Here is a 16,486-nt window from a genome sequence, read left to right as displayed (position 1 = left end):
AATTAAACGAGAAAAAAAAAAATTCTTCATCTGTATCCATAATAAGTAATAATTTAAAATCTTTGGTATTTTTTTTTTATTACAAATTGTGCATGCTAATATTCATCTAGTTGTAAAAGTTTTGAATTTAATTCACAATCAACTCTTATTGTAATTATTGTTTTACTTATGCAAAGGAATAGAAACGTAGTTAACGACCTCATTCCTTCGTTGTTCTTTCTATTTTTAATTTTAGGTCAATATTAATGATAATTTAATATGAGATCTGAACGTGTCTGGACTTCATTCAAATATGTACTTATGAACTTTCTTCTTCGTATTGAAAATCCAATGACGAGAGGGAGTTTGTCATTGACTCAGTATACTGACTATAAACCACCCCGTTCCTACTTATAACACAAATGGGATAAAGCCGGAGCCCCGTGTAAACACGCTAGGTGGTTTGCAGCTCAAGGTAAAAAATCGATATTGGAAAGACTTAAACCATATAATTATTAATTTAGTAGAACTATATAATATTATTTTTGTCAGTATTTATGTATTATATTTTATACGAAATGTGGTTTAGTTGACGAAAGTCATACATACTATTATATGACTACGTAAAATACAATCTTTGAAAATCAATCCCTAAATGATGAGCATTCAAAGTTTCCTCCTAAACTTCAATAATTACAGCAGCAGTGTCGAGTTTGTTAGGGGCAGCTAACTGAACACTTTCCAATCCAGGCTACAGTGTAAAATTCAGTCTAGTTTTAATTGGTACGTTGTTCGTTGGACTATAAACTTTACTAGGATAGCGTTATATGAATCTTTATTACGTAGTGAAACTAAGGGCCTATTAGCACCTCTGAACATTTGCAATTTCTAGAAAAAAAGAAAATAAACAGCATGTATCTAGTCAATTTCGAAATTAAAAAATGCGTTCAAAAGAGTGGATTTGTTTTTGATTGTAGTATGAGTATCGATCTGTGTGAAGCATTTTGTCTTAGATTTAATATTTGTTTTCTTATATGGGATTTTTATAATGAAGATAATAACATTGTAATGTTCAAATGCTCAAAAAATGTGATATGTATGGGAACTATAATATAATGATTTTTTTTGCACTTGCCAACACATGGCAATTGTGGTATACTTTCTAATACAGACACAGCGGTTGCTTAAGATGATGTTAAAGACCCTTTTAGTAAGGAAATACAATGTTTTGTGCGATGAATTGACAATTGTCGATTGATTATTGGCGCCACGTGCACCCAAGAAGTGCCAAAGTCTTATCGACTCAGATGACAAACAGATAATTATCAACGAATCTATAATTAATTCAAAACAAACGTGATTAACATATTAATTACGTTTGTCTTCCTGGTTTTTGCGATATTATTCTAGGTATATGATACTCTTACGGTTCATTCGCATGCACACTGGACGTTGGAATTTCACCTACTTACCTAGTTGGATGGGATCAAAATCTTACTAGTTCCAACTAACATATAATTGAGAAAATTATCTAAATTGATATCATTTACTTGCTCACATTTACGTGTCCATTATATTTATTGTTTGTTTAATTGCGTTCGTCGATGAACAATTCCAAGTTATCAATGAAATAACTGCTGTGGACACTTTAAATGGAACGAGACATTCTACCGCGCCGTATGTGGAGCACAAAATAAAATTAAAGTCACTTTATGTAACGTAGAATAGAGCTTTCAATTCTTTACTTTATGACTTTATCGGAAAACAGTATAGCAAGCGTGTAGCCGCTCTTTCGATTATCTTTTGTTCTTTTTATAGAATAAATTCAATGTACGAAAAAGGTCGTGGGACAGGTTGTTTTAATCATAATTTTAATATTACAATGTCGGTGAAAATAGTTCGAGAAAACGCACATGGCATCAGTCGGTCAGATATTTACGAGGCATCCGAGTAGTTCAAACTGGAGCTTACATCTGATGTTATTTCGGTGTTGGTGTCAAAACGACACTGCTCTAAAAATGTCTGGACTGAAGGCGTGCGCTGGTGAGCGGGCGCAGAGTTTGCAGGAGCTCGGGGCGGCGGGGCGCGGGGGACGGGGTGGTGCGCCTACGCGCTGCCCGCCGCACCTTGCCGCCCGCCTCGCACCAGTCAGCAGCTGTGGCTCGTGTTGGCTGAACCATCTATAGGGCCATCCTCTTTTTCTTTGCCTTAGGTGAGTTTTAGTGAAAGTTTAAATATTTTACTAACAAAACGATAATCTGACGGAAGATTAATGAAGTGCATTTAACGGTCAGTGAAGTGATATATCAACGTCGTGGTAAATCGGAACACTGCAGCGTGATGCATCGTTCCCGAGATCGAGTGTGTGGACCGACAAGATTTCCGTGTATCAATATGTTGCCCTCATAAGTGACCGTCCGTAATATTTGATATCGAATGTTCTAAGTTCTGTTATGACGTCAGCGATAAGGATGTTAAGTGTCGTCATCGTCTGTCGATCGTGCTTGACATAGACATTGATCTGAGTAATGAGTGCAGCGTGCACCCCTATCGGTGGACAGTTGTATTTTCATTTCCTGGGTCACGTTGCCTTGCTGATAGGATGTCCGTTGCATACTAAAACAAATAGTCTGACATGACACATTTGTATGATCGTTAACATTTAAATCATAAATTATATACCCTGCCCACTTATATTGTTTTCTTAATTGATAATCAAAACAAAATCTTATTCATGATTGAAAGAAAACTTTGATATAAAAATTAATTTTATTGCAAACGTCCAGATTACTTTCGGTTACAAATAGTTTTTTTTTAAAGATAAAGTAATTATTGTTTATTATACGAGATCAAAGAATATCAGTTTACTTGCAACGTCACAAACACCAGTCTGTTTTGCATAACGGCCGAAACCCGAGTAAGCAAAGCTGAGCGTTCGCGCAACCAAATTAGGATGCGGTGTATGCGAGCCAACCTATTTCAGTCGCCCGCGCTCGGCCCGAACTTAGCCGACTACACACGAGCACGCCCGAACCTAATTGTGGAATTTTCATTACGTTGGCAACAGTTATTACACAGATTCTTTTACGATCTTCATCGTAACCATTTTCATGATCTAATTTTAGGTTTTTTTTAGATTTTTTCGGAAGCGAACTTGAACTAAGTAAGGCGATGAGCAATTAAATATATCTAGTATGCGTTTAAACAATATGAATGCTTGGGAAATGCAATAAATTGTCGTTTCAATATAGTGTAGTGAAAATAGGAAAATCTTTGGTGGGAAGCCGGATTTCAAGTATCAAATGTCGGTATTTACACGTCGACGTCTTGGCTGCAGCCCAAATAGTTTCAAATAACGATCTTGTTTCTCACGACTATGGCCAAATACGTTTTATTTATTATCATTTACTAAGTATTTTGTTGTACTGGCGACAGATTAATGTTATATTGTACCTTGGTGTACTAGGTATTTGCACTAAATGCCAAAGATAACATATCTAACTAATTACTTAACTGTTAATTTGCTAGTCCTTTGCCAACATCATTAGATAGTTAATTACTTACAGATTTTGTCCTTGTTGAAAAGTATGATAGAGATTTCATTAATATTTTCTTTTAATAGCACAGACTAGTTAGCTATTGATGACAAATTGATTTAGTCCTGCTTTCAAAATGTTTATGAAGAATATCTTTTCTTTTCAGGACTCCTAGACCAACAAAACAATCACAATGGCGGATGATGAAGTAAGGTAAGTCTTTCAACACAGAATGAAGCGATTTTTTTAACAATATTGCCATTTTATCAGCAAACGACTTATAAACTCTTTACACAATTTTTGTTGACAGGTAATACAAACTCTTTCGTTTTACTTTAAAAATATTAAATTCAAACGTCGAATCACCTTCCATCCACAACCAGTCACAAAATTATTCAAATTTCGAATCAATTGTAAAATTGATAGGCAGATGTTTCTCTTTTTAAATGAGAACATGAAATGGTGAAGTTTCTTGTACCTATGTTAGTTTTACACAAAAAACAAATTCATATCTGAGTTGATTTTTCTTAGGATTATAATCTAACATATTTCGTGTATCTTTCTTCTGTTTCATTGTTACTTTCCGTGTGCCCTGGGATTGTTCTGCGACCTTCAAACACTGATGCGGATCTTCGTTCAACACATAGTATTGAAAACTATGTCTCCTCGAGACTCAGGTAATTGTTTGAGCTTTTCTAACAACACAATGACATGTACATATATACAATACACATACAGACATTCCTATAATATTCATTATCAATGAATATGTACACACTACACACAATACACAAAAAAACTCAATTGGCTCAATAAAAAAAAATCGCAAAATTTTGACAGATTAAAGAAAACTTCAAAAATTATGACAGATGACATATTCAAATACTTGTCAATGTGTCAAATTATTTCACTTTGTTTATGTTCTTATTTTCCAGTATTTGTTACAGATATAGGTATCTTAAATTATACAAACTTTTGTAAGTCGATGAAATAAATATAATATGTCGACTTTATATGACTAATTATGCAAACGATAATATTTTAATAATTAGTAACAATTAGCTTTCTTTACTTAGCTTATAGGTTTTAACGCACAAGTTTTAGAATAGAAACAGCACCAAATACACTTTGGTTTTTTTAGTTCCAAGCACTATTTTGATACTATGCACTTAGCTTTTACAAACACTTTTAATACAATAGATTTAATTTTATAAAAGAAAAAAATATATTCAACTCTAAAAAAATGTAACCAGCTTACGCATAAAAAACAAAAATGCTTACTCTTTTAAAAAAAGAACACTATTTATAAAAGGAACTCTTTTGTTGCTCCTCTAATTAAAAAACGAACATTACTCTAAAGAAAAAATGGCAGAAAAATATCACTGGCCAGTTAGAAACATTTTTGTAACAAAGAAGGGCAACAAAAACATTAGTAGATTATAAAAAAAAAATAAAACATTTAAGCTTTCAATGAGGTTATAACTACAAATACTATAAAAGAAAATAATTTATGAGCCTAGCCATTAATAATGACTATATAATGAAACTATAGTAGTTTTATATGCTTTATATACTCATTAGTGAGCCCGCACTATCTCTCAACTCAAACTGCACACTTTGATTGCATTTGCACAGAAATAACAGACCAGATTTCATTCCATTACCATACACTGCAGTGAAAAAACATGGAAATTCTTCTTTGGAAAAAAGTAAAATGGAGGATTTTGCTAGCAGTGTACTGTAATTGAATGTTTTATTACGTTATTAGCACAATGTTTTGACAAAGTAAAATTATACTTTCGGCAATCAACTTAGAAGTTATTCTTCCTTAGAATTTTTGTTGCCTACATTGTGCTAGTAATTGCAGTACACACTTTAACTGAAGTAATTTGTTTAGCTTGTTGCTGTGTAACTAATGTATATCTTTTTCTTTTACAGAAAAAGCGTCTCGAGGAGGTAAAGTAACGACGGATCAACCATCGTCAATGGACGATTTGTACACCATACGTATACTTTTCACTTTTATTTAACACACACATACACACGAACACACACACACACACACAGAGATAGCAACAGATACACGCACACAAAGAAAATCTTTACACTTTTTGACAAACACACAGAATAGGACCGAACACATACATGACACAATACATACAATACTCAAACACTTAATAAGTAAAAGTACACACAAATAGGTACAACATATACAAATACACACATTTAAGTATAGGTAAACACATCTACACACGTAAACAGTTTTAGGTACAAAAATACATACACACATACATGCGCCTCATTACAATGTTCACAAGCATAATTAAAGCACAAACAAGATTTAATACACACATAGAAACACTAATCCAACATGTAGGTGTGTTGTAAGTACACTAGTTACCAATGTCCACTGTCTCCAGGCGAAGAAGGCCAAACAGGCCGAAATCGACCGCAAGCGTGCTGAGGTGCGCAAGCGTATGGAGGAGGCCTCCAAAGCCAAGAAGGCGAAGAAGGGTTTCATGACACCTGAGAGGAAGAAGAAGCTCAGGGTAAGTAACCATTCCAACGAACACACCTTTTCCCAAAATAGCAGAATCAGTATACTCAGTCCCCGCTCCCACCATCCTACAGTTGCTGCTGCGTAAGAAAGCCGCTGAGGAACTGAAAAAGGAGCAGGAACGCAAAGCGGCCGAGAGGAGGCGCATCATTGAGGAGAGGTGCGGTAAACCCAAGAACGTTGAAGATGCAAACGAAGGTAAATATCTGTTCAACCCCCGCTACATTGGCACCCATACTCTAGAGTTAAACATTCTTCACATGTTATATTATAGCCAACAAGTGGACATATGTAAAGAACCCATAGAATATACCATCACACACTTCACAACACGACCGTGTTCATGTTCGTGTTCCTCTCACATAGGGCTCCACCATAAGCTACATTTGTACATGTATTATGTCGAATTATAGATGCGCTTGTGAGGGTTTGCAAAGAATACCACACCCGCATCGGACAGCTCGAAGACGAGAAGTTCGATCTGGAATACATCGTTAAAAGAAAAGATATGGAGGTAGAGAGATGAGCTGCTGTCAACGAGCAGCTCTCTTGTGTCGACTTACAAAACTTACAAACACTATTTACTTCATATTAAAATGATTAACGTAACTTGTGATATGTCAAGTGGCGTGTTGTTCTTACTTCGTCAGCTGGTTTAACAAAGACTTTAACGGTGTGTCGGCCGTCAATCTCAGGCCTCTCTGTCTAACGCGTTTCTCTACTTCTTCTAAACTTCATTTGATATCGTTGATCTGATCTGCGTATACTCACTACCTTCTACTTCCGTCTTAAAATTTCTTCCACTTACACTTGGCTAACTGATGGTCGATGGCGCGGACGCCACCCCGGCGGTGGGCGCGGAGTGCGGGTGTACGGCCGCGTACAACCCTCGGTACAGTTGCGAACAGCGCGAGTAACTCTTGGTTGATGTTGTAGCGGCTCTCACGAGCATCATAACCGGTTACCATCAGCGTATCATCAAGCTAGAAGAGGAGAAGTACGATCACGAGATGGAGGTGGCCCGCCGAGCGCTCGAGGTCTGACCTGGTTTGGGAGCCACGCAATTTATTACGCTCTCGTTTGAGTAGTTCATGCCGATTATGTGACTAGATTTAAATATTGTTTTGTTTTCGCAGCAATATCATAATTGTCGATTTACGGAGCTGAAAATAAATTATACCTTTCAACCTTAACCGTGTGGATAACAAAGTAAATTAAAAAACGCTGAAATAACAACGACCCGTTGTAGCACATCCGAAGCTGCAATAGATTCTGTAGATACTCTCATCGAGTTTTGAGTCAATAACAACATTGGTTATGTTTCAGTAATAGTCCATTTGATACCCACCTCAATACTGATCATGTAGCTTCGCTTACGCTTTGATTCCACCAGTCGAAGGTCCCCATGTCGAGTCCACTACACAGCATCAACACAGATTCGTGAGACAGACTTCGAAGCGACGAAAATTATTCAAAACTTAAAATGTGATTGTTTTTCTTTAGCGGAACTCCAGACCATTTGTCAAATGTACTGGCACAGAATATACAACCTTGAGGGGGATAAATATGAACTAGAACGAGCGATCGAAATTAGGAAAATGGAGGTAAACTACATAAATTAGGAATTGGGAATGCATATGACATGATATGAGTTGATTCTGATTTAGTTGTTACGACATGACATGATAGTTGTACGGCTCACCGCACACATGCACACGTCGCTCCACGTCGTCAGGTCACTCACACCGATGCCCATGCTCATTCTGCTGGCTCAATAATATGTCTTTCCTTTTTCTATAGCAATGCTCAAGAGAATAATACAGGAGTATTATGACCGCATGTATGTGTGTGAGGGCCAGAAGTGGGATTTGGAACATGAAGTCAGGAAAAGAGATTATGAGGTATTGACCAATACTTTATAACCATTGTGAATATCACAGTCATCGATTCTGTAACAAACGTGCGCGTGTGACAGTTCGTGTTTATACATTGATAACGCTTTGTAAGTTTTCGGTTGTTTGTTGTTGAGTTGTAAATAACGGTGGAAGGCCGGTTCGTTAGTGGTGTACTTGTAGAGCGCGTGTGATGTGTCGTAGTGGGGAGGGAAGCGCGGGGCTGCGCGGGCGCACTCGCCCCGCCCATGGCAGGCGTGCGGTGCAAAATCGATCTCCGCCGATCGCGTCATCTGACATGGAGCTTACACCATTAACTACACTAACTACAGTAACCGCCACCGGCGTAACAGTAACACTGCACTCACTACTGGCGCAGGGCCCGGCGCCTCGCCGCTGCATGCCGCGTAACTCTCACCTTGATGTATTACTTGTTCTATGTATCTGTACTCGGCTCAGAACCGCGGTCACGTCTACGTCTGTCCTGACAATCTCTATGTCTTATGTATCGTCTATATAATCTATTGATGTTTCGTGTCGGTCATCTGTCGATGTGCTTCTCATCTTCATCCTTACTGAAATCATCTCGTCACCAAACCGCTTACCAGCTAAAGCTTCTGCCTGTTGCATGACATCTATATATAATATTATAATTATATTGTAACAAATATCCCTAAAATACCTTATTAAATCATATCTAAAATAGTATGGCACTTTGATAATAATAATTTAAAAGTGTTCAAGTACCTACATAATCAAGCATAATAAAATGATACTAGCTGCATCCGCCAGTGTGTCGCTTCATGTGTGGTGGCGAGCTTAGAGGCCTTACTGAATTTTCTCTTTTTATGATAACAATGATACCGTTGAGGTGTAATTGGAACGCTGGACTGGTTCCTCTATTGGCACACGCAAGTGCATAGTGTAAGTGAAACTTCTTGTTCCAAATCTCCAACTTTTCACGTATGTGCCGTAATATTTCGCGCGACATGTTTGCGTGTTCGGTTGCTGAACTACCCCACAAACCTTTTGCAATACCTGTATACACCGAGTGTTAAATTGAAAGTGCCATGCTCTGGTCGATGTTGCCCGCCCCCTCCCTGCGCCCGAGCCGAGCGTATCGGCCGCTCGGAACGTTTGCATCACTATCCGGGACACGGAGTGGTATACTATGCTCACTTGCGAGTCCAAAGACACACAGTACCCACATCTGTATCTACATACATACCCACATTTGCAAGTCTGGATCGATTTTGCACCGTCACTCCATGATACACATTATCTGCAACGTGGTACTCATACATCGCCGATGTATACAGAATTGATTCCATCGCAACATACATATATAAATTAACTCGCATCACGACAAGCGCTCAATATGTTACAACTTCGATCACTGACTAGACTAGTAGAAGCACTGTTGACTCTAGACGACGCACGATCTGATCGCGGCCGAAGCAGTACAATATTGTTAGCGCTCGTGTTATATGTTGCACATGTATTATATTCTGCACATGTCTATGTACATTTGTGAATAAATCTAGTTGTTGAGACACAGGAGCTGCAGGCGGCCAGCTACCAATCACGAGGCACGATAAGTAGATCTCTTGCACGAATATTGTCAGATGTACCTACATAGTATAGCCCACGTTCACTAGTGTATTGTCTAGGTAAAGAGCACAGGTTTAAGATATATAGGAGGCCGGATACTGGAGCCGGGATACTAGAAATATGTTCCTACAGACCACAGATATTAAGACAATACTTCAGCTCGCAAATAACACTGCCTAATCTTGCTCAGCTCTATATCTTGTTCTGTGCTTTTCTAGTATTAATATTTCGATTTCTTTTTCATTTAATCTATGTTCTGATTGTTGATTTTGTGGGGATTTTTGACAGTTTGTGCTTCAAAAAGACAAATCTAATTTTCTATGTGCATTGCATGTTTGAATAAGACGTTGCACAAGTTTGAACCTTATGTTTGGAGTGCGTCAATACTTAATTGATTAATGTGTGCACACACATTTGTTATTACAGTGCTTTTGACTCAAACTTGTGAAATGATTTCATCAAATTATTTCATTGGTAGTCGGTATTGTTGCTTTGTAATAGTCAGTTCGTATCCTACATACTTATTTACATTTGTAATAAGCTATATCTATCTATTTAATTTTATTCTTATTTACTCTATCATATTTATTTTCATCACAAGACGACTAATGTATTGGTTCGATTCCTTCCCTTACCTGGAATGAAAATTCAAGCATTTATTTTAAGGTTTTGTAGCCAGTATAACATTTCCTTACGATTTTTCTATATTTGCTTTTATTTTATTAACTTGGCCGTTTGTTTGGAATTGGGGTCTAAGACTATGTTTATTTTAACAGATCTCGGACCTGAACTCTCAAGTCAACGACCTTAGAGGCAAATTGTGAGTATCTCATTTTTATTAACACTTATTCATTCATTGAAAATGTTGAATACCGACCTTCATATATCCTTTGGTTTAGTTAAAGTAAGGTGCAATTTTTATAGGCAAAAATTTATTACACATGATTGTAAATTCAGTTTTATGTAATGCAAAGTACACAAACTACACACATATATACCTAGTATACAAATATATAATATATATTTTGGAAATTGTTGGAACTTATACTCATGTTCAGACACTGGACAATATTTAGAGAGCATGTAACGAGAGCCACCGCGATTCTCTTTGATACAGTCACATTGTGTAGTACCACGCTATTAAATATGAACACATGGGTACCTCGAACACAAAGGACTTTGTGTCCTAAATTCTAACTTCCTAAGTATAAAGTTGATAGCACGAAATATAAATGAAATAAAGTTACGATTTAAAATCTAATCTGTTCTTACCAAATGATAGGCAAGCGGTTTTACAAATAGTACTAATCATTATTCAAAGAAATTGTGAAAGTGCAATAACTAACTGAAAATTCTTTACTCCAGCGTCAAACCCACACTAAAGAAGGTGTCCAAATACGAGAACAAATTCGCCAAGCTCCAGAAAAAGGCGGCCGAATTCAACTTCCGTAACCAGTTGAAGGTCGTCAAAAAGAAGGAATTCACCCTTGAAGAAGAAGACAAAGAGGTAATTAACAATACTCATATTTACGTACTTCTAGAAGATAATCTTGGTAATTTAGATGGAGAATATAAAGACAAGGAACTTATTGTACTTTTGGATGTCATAGCTAATATTGTAGATGGGTTTGATAATAATAACGTTGTAGTTAAAGCCGTAGAGGCTGATGTAACTGTAGAAGAAGAAACTAAAACTATTGCTACTGTAATTCTGAAACGAAATAACGTTTTCGGAGAAGACATGTTCGAAAAATATCGAAATGATTTAATAATTGATACATACAAATGACAACAAAACACGAATTCTTTCTACACTTGATACAATATTTCGCTATATTTTATTTTCAATATAGCATCTTCTTCAAAATTACGATGATAAAAAGATATCAATCGTTCTCTCTAACATTCAACTTGTAGTTTATTGGCTTTACTACTTTCTTCTTCTTTCTTTTTATCTTTTAACTTAACTTCAATAATTCTATTTACATAATTTTCTATTTCAATTTTATTTAATTCATTAACTTCATTATTTTGAGTTGCTTCTACTACATCTTGTACATGGGTTCGAGTCCCAGTACCATCTGAGTATTTCTAAATGCTTATGTATTTTAGTAGATGTGATGTTTAATAACCAGCATCATTGACCTAATCATCTTCTACAGGCCAAGAAAGCGGAGAAAGCTGATTGGGCTATTGGAAAGAAGTAGACCATGTACTAAAACTAACAGTCAATCTCTTACAATCATTCTCTGCTGTTGAACAAATGATGACTTATTTTTTAATTACCCATTAATTTAATATAAAATAAATCATTCTTTTCTACGATAAATCTTTTGAATTCCGTATAACATCCAAACCTGATAAAACAAGGTGAGAAAGAGTTTGGATGACGCGTTAAATACAGCTTCAACTTTTATTTAGATGTGACTTGCAATCTTGTTATTAACATTTTACTTTAATTTCTCCCCAACCAAAGGCTTACGCTCTACATTTTAACTACAAAGAGTTTATCTCTTTATTCGGTTCTCCCTGCAAAGCTTCGCCGCTCCTCTGTTCTAGGAATCTAAATTAAATACCAAAAGCTTTTTCTTCAATTTCTTTAGTGACTAACTCTTTCAAATAAATCTGCAAGTAGGTCTTTTAAAATTTTGCTTAATATGTGTACAAGATCTTCAATTACTTGTCAACATTATATCTACACTTACACTCATGACATATCAGATACTCGCATTGTTCCTACATACCGATTAACAGACCTAATCATTCTACTCTAACTACGTACAAAGGTACGTGCAAACTTCAGCAAACTTTCAATACTTTTAAAATTGTAGCAATTTTCATAAATGAATTACTAATACTTAAAGAAAAAATTCACCGGATTGAAATGAAGGGGTAGCAGTAAATAAAATAAATGAACCTTAGTTATTGCCGAGCTAGTCAAAGTAGAATAGAAACGAAAATAATATTGTTACAATATCATGATGCGATGTTTCACAGGGTGGCGCTGCAGGCAAGGTAAATAGAAAGTAAAGCGACAACGCGTACAGACACGTTTTAATTTAGACGTTGCTCATACACGCGGCATGTTATATTTTCAGCACAGCTATGAGACCGTTAGAGTGGCTACAATTACCTAGTTTATTTTTTCACTGAAGCTGAAGATCTTTGCCAATTCAAACACATTAACGATTGGCATCAATTCGTATTGTATATTTCATCCGTCCACCTGTGTTCAAGGGCGTTGGAGTTTGTCGCTCATTAGTTCTCCTTATTGATTTAGTTTGTCTCAAGGAGAAATAATGAGGACAGTTGCGATTACGCTGCAGTTTGGCCCCTTAGCAGATTTATTGTATAAAGCTTTGTGTGATACCAACATGCGTTCCACAGTGCAGACACCCCACACTTGTATAATATTTTATGCGGTTATTTTAGGTTGCTCCACAAAACGCTTCGGTTTTCATAGTTATGTTTTCTTAGATGTGTTATACCTTCGAAGCTTAAAGTGTGTGCTTTACACGATTACAATTTGCGAATAGTAGGTACGCCTGCAATTCGTGAACCTATTGTTACACCATACTATATGCCGTTATGAGGCGTGATACCAATTTATCGCTCATACATTCGGCGTATGGTGCGGTGAGTCTGCCGATAAACGAGCACAATTGAAAGCTTATACCAAGAACCGTGTGAATTTTATTTGAAAAAGCGAAAATTTTCATTTGAAATAAAAATAGCTCCACACATTGCCTTGGTATTATTACAGCAGCATCTGTATATATTTTACGAGACCTGCTTCCATTGTTCGAGCAGATTGTTGATCGCAGGCGTATTTAGGAATATAGCCGCGATGCGCTATCGGCTTCCAAGTGATTTAAGTAGGGAATATTTTTTAACAGATTTCTTTTTGTGTCCACAGAAAAAACCAGACTGGTCCAAGGGCAAGCCAGGAGATCAGAAGGTAAAAGAGGAAGAGGTTGAGGCATGAACTGTAACTCACCCCCACCTACTGTAAGACCTGTACTCTAAGTCAATTGACAATTGTTATTAACTATCAGCACATTGTGATATGCCTACCTTCCAAGGTCGTCCGTGCCCTACGGACGCAATCACCCTGTAGGTATCTACCAACAAGTTCCTCCATTTGTTATCTGTGTATTGTCGATTGAACACATCCATTTCGAACATGTCAAATAATTTTTTATAATTATTTATTTATTAAATAATGATTTTTTGTAAGATAATACGTTTAATAAATTAATTTTCTGTACTGTATTACACTTAGTGGATGTCATTTGTGCCCCGTTCCCTGTCCCTGTGTATTCCTTTGTTAAACTTGCGAGCAAAGCAAGCAAATGGCCCTTAAATTATTTCAGATATATGTAGTATATACGTATAGTACCTACGTATATATAATGTGTGTTCCAATTATTTATAGTTTCGTAAGATCCTGACTATATGTTTTGTTGTAATTCCTTGTCATATTGTATGTTGATATATGTTAAACGTTACAAACAACCTACCTCACTCATTATACAAATAGGGAATTATCTACAGTTTTATATAGAAATACGTGAAAGTATCAAATATGACACATCGATTAAGGATAATTATGGATTTTATAATGTCGATTTTAAACATAAAGAAGTAAAGTTTATGTTTGATTCTACATGCTATTACCAAAACGAGATAAATTTTTTGCAAAGTGGTTATTTAATGAAGCTGTACAGAAAGTACTTGGGACAATGAAGCTTTGAAACGGACATCTTAAGAATCCAATATAACTGCAGCCTTAGAAAAGTGCAGTATAAAATGAGAATCTCAATGGGACTGGAAATTCACTTCTTTCTTGAAAACTTAATATGAAATGAACAGATTTTGCTCAAAAAGATTTCACTGAAGACAATCTGAATGTTTTAATATAATTTTTCTTTTACTTTACATGATATTATTTCCTTTGTTTCAATATTTCAACTCGGAAAAGGGAAAAGTAACAACTTTAGTGCTTTTCCCATAAAACCTAGACAAACTTATTTTACAAACTGTCTAAAGAAACTAGTCCGAGCCTCAAAAAAACAAAGAACTATTTATGACTTTCCATTCTTCTCATAATGTAGCGTATAATTTGAATCTGGGTGTTGCCACCACATAAAATATGAAGCGTATTTTTTAAATGGCTACACTTCATACGTTCGTATCCCTCTCTGATCCTTTGAATCCCTGGAGTCCCTTTAAATGGTGTTGTTTGAAAAAAGGTAGCACACTCTATGTTGTTTGAATTGTCTATGTAGATTAGATTACCTCTATAGACAATGTGATTGTTTTTTTACCTGTGTTGTCCATGGAATGCGTGTGAGAATAGGCTGCATAGGTAAGTACGTGGTGGAGTTTTCTACAAAGCTTGGGTAAGTAAATTAAAATACATACTTTGATAGTTCCCAATCAAGCTCATATATTATCATTTACCAAACATTTTCTAATACGATTTACAGTACCTACCCTTAGTATGAGTTTGCTTTTGGTTTGGTTGATTGGTTGGTTTATTTGAGCCGGCCAATCAGAGCGCCGAACGCTTTTCCTTTTCTATTACTTGAAACGTAAAGCAAACTCGTACTAAGGGTACAGACCATTTACACCAAAATGATTTATTTACCACCTAAATAGGGAGTAAACAGAAAATAAACAATAGCCGATAGTTTCTCCAATCAAAGTTAAGAAAGAAAACCCAAAACAAAGGAGTTTACGATTCCGTATCTTATCTTAAAAATAAAGGGTCCCATGGGTAAGGATACCTTAAAGTTGACAGTACACTGTCTACAGATGTTACCTTTTCTAACTTTGAATATGTGGGTACAGCACATCAATATACACCAATCTATTCATTTTATTCAATCGAATTTAAACTCTATTTACAAAGCCTTAAAGTTAATAATGTACTTAAGTTTGATAAAAGGAGTAGGTTGACTTGCTGCCGTCAGTACCAGGGTCGCAAAGTCACGAACAGATCACCAACTTAGATTACGCTGTCCGTTTTGATTTGTTATAATGTGTGTGTAAACAACATAGGTACTATTTGCGACTTTATGTTATAGTATTACAGTTCAAATTATCTTGAAAGGGGTTTTCAATTCCAAGAATATTGCTTTTCTAAATTAATTTTCTATGACAGTTCGGCTTCTGTCTACTAGATGGCGCAAAATGATAATGATGAAAGTAAAAGTGGCAGAACTTTATCCGCATAGTGTAAAACAAAAAACAAATCAGATAAATTTAAAAAAAATAAGTACATTAAAATCAAATTCTAAAGTCGTAAAATCACGTGATCTTCAAGAAACAGAAATTCTCTAAGCTGCGACGTTATATCTGTTCTATTAGATGGGGCATTTATGGCTTAATGTTTTTGCTTAGTTCAAGCAATAAAATTTTAAAATGATCAGGCGGATCTGTCCTCCTCTGTACTCTATTCCTAACTGATGAGTCTGAAGAAATATAGAACTGTAGTTGAAAATGTATTAATTTGGTTTTAAACTCGAAATGAAATAAACTTACCTTCGCATTCTAAACCCTTTCCTTGGGCTCGGCATCATAATCAAAGAGTTGGAAACTAAGTCCTGTGTCTACTTCATACGCAGCTGTTTGTTTCTTCAAGTTCGAATCCTTTCGGTAAGACTTGAAAACTCTCGGTACGTCACGAAAACTTTCTTCCTACTATGGAGTCCCTGTCTTTGACTTATTTACGTAATTTGCAACTGTTTCTACTTTATTCTGTTCATTATACTTGTGGTTGATGAAAGGTAAATTTCGAAGGTTTTGTATTTTAAATCAGTTGAGGTTTTAGTAAATTAAAAGGACTTGTGTTTCTAATTTTGTTGAATTTGTCTAGAATAATCTACCTTTTAAACTTATCGAAGCAA

At 35.9% G+C, this 16,486-nt stretch overlaps 1 protein-coding gene across 33 annotated transcripts; it reads left to right on the top strand.

Moving 5' to 3' along the window:
* The first annotated feature begins 2,004 nt into the window (after positions 1 to 2,004).
* On the top strand, positions 2,005 to 13,852 carry LOC118263900 (troponin I). 33 transcript variants are annotated; one of them, XM_035576118.2, is made up of 10 exons: positions 2,036 to 2,191; positions 3,682 to 3,723; positions 5,454 to 5,471; positions 5,936 to 6,064; positions 6,147 to 6,270; positions 7,009 to 7,109; positions 10,352 to 10,395; positions 10,941 to 11,082; positions 12,573 to 12,590; positions 13,492 to 13,852. In XM_035576118.2, exons 2-10 carry the CDS (start codon positions 3,709 to 3,711, stop codon positions 13,558 to 13,560), a joined length of 660 nt encoding a protein of 219 aa, XP_035432011.1. In that variant the 5' UTR covers positions 2,036 to 2,191; positions 3,682 to 3,708; the 3' UTR covers positions 13,561 to 13,852. The 33 variants fall into 33 exon arrangements, with proteins under 33 accessions (XP_035432023.1, XP_035432012.1, XP_035432016.1 ...); XM_035576115.2 differs by lacking the exon at positions 7,009 to 7,109 and adding an exon at positions 7,873 to 7,973 and having other exon boundaries at positions 2,037 to 2,191; XM_035576114.2 differs by lacking the exon at positions 7,009 to 7,109 and adding an exon at positions 6,486 to 6,586 and having other exon boundaries at positions 2,045 to 2,191.
* Positions 13,853 to 16,486: the final 2,634 nt, after the last annotated feature.

This window comes from Spodoptera frugiperda, chromosome 27, assembly GCF_023101765.2.
Source record: "Spodoptera frugiperda isolate SF20-4 chromosome 27, AGI-APGP_CSIRO_Sfru_2.0, whole genome shotgun sequence".
NCBI lineage: Eukaryota > Metazoa > Arthropoda > Insecta > Lepidoptera > Noctuidae > Spodoptera > Spodoptera frugiperda.
This window is presented reverse-complemented; position numbering and strand designations above follow the sequence as displayed.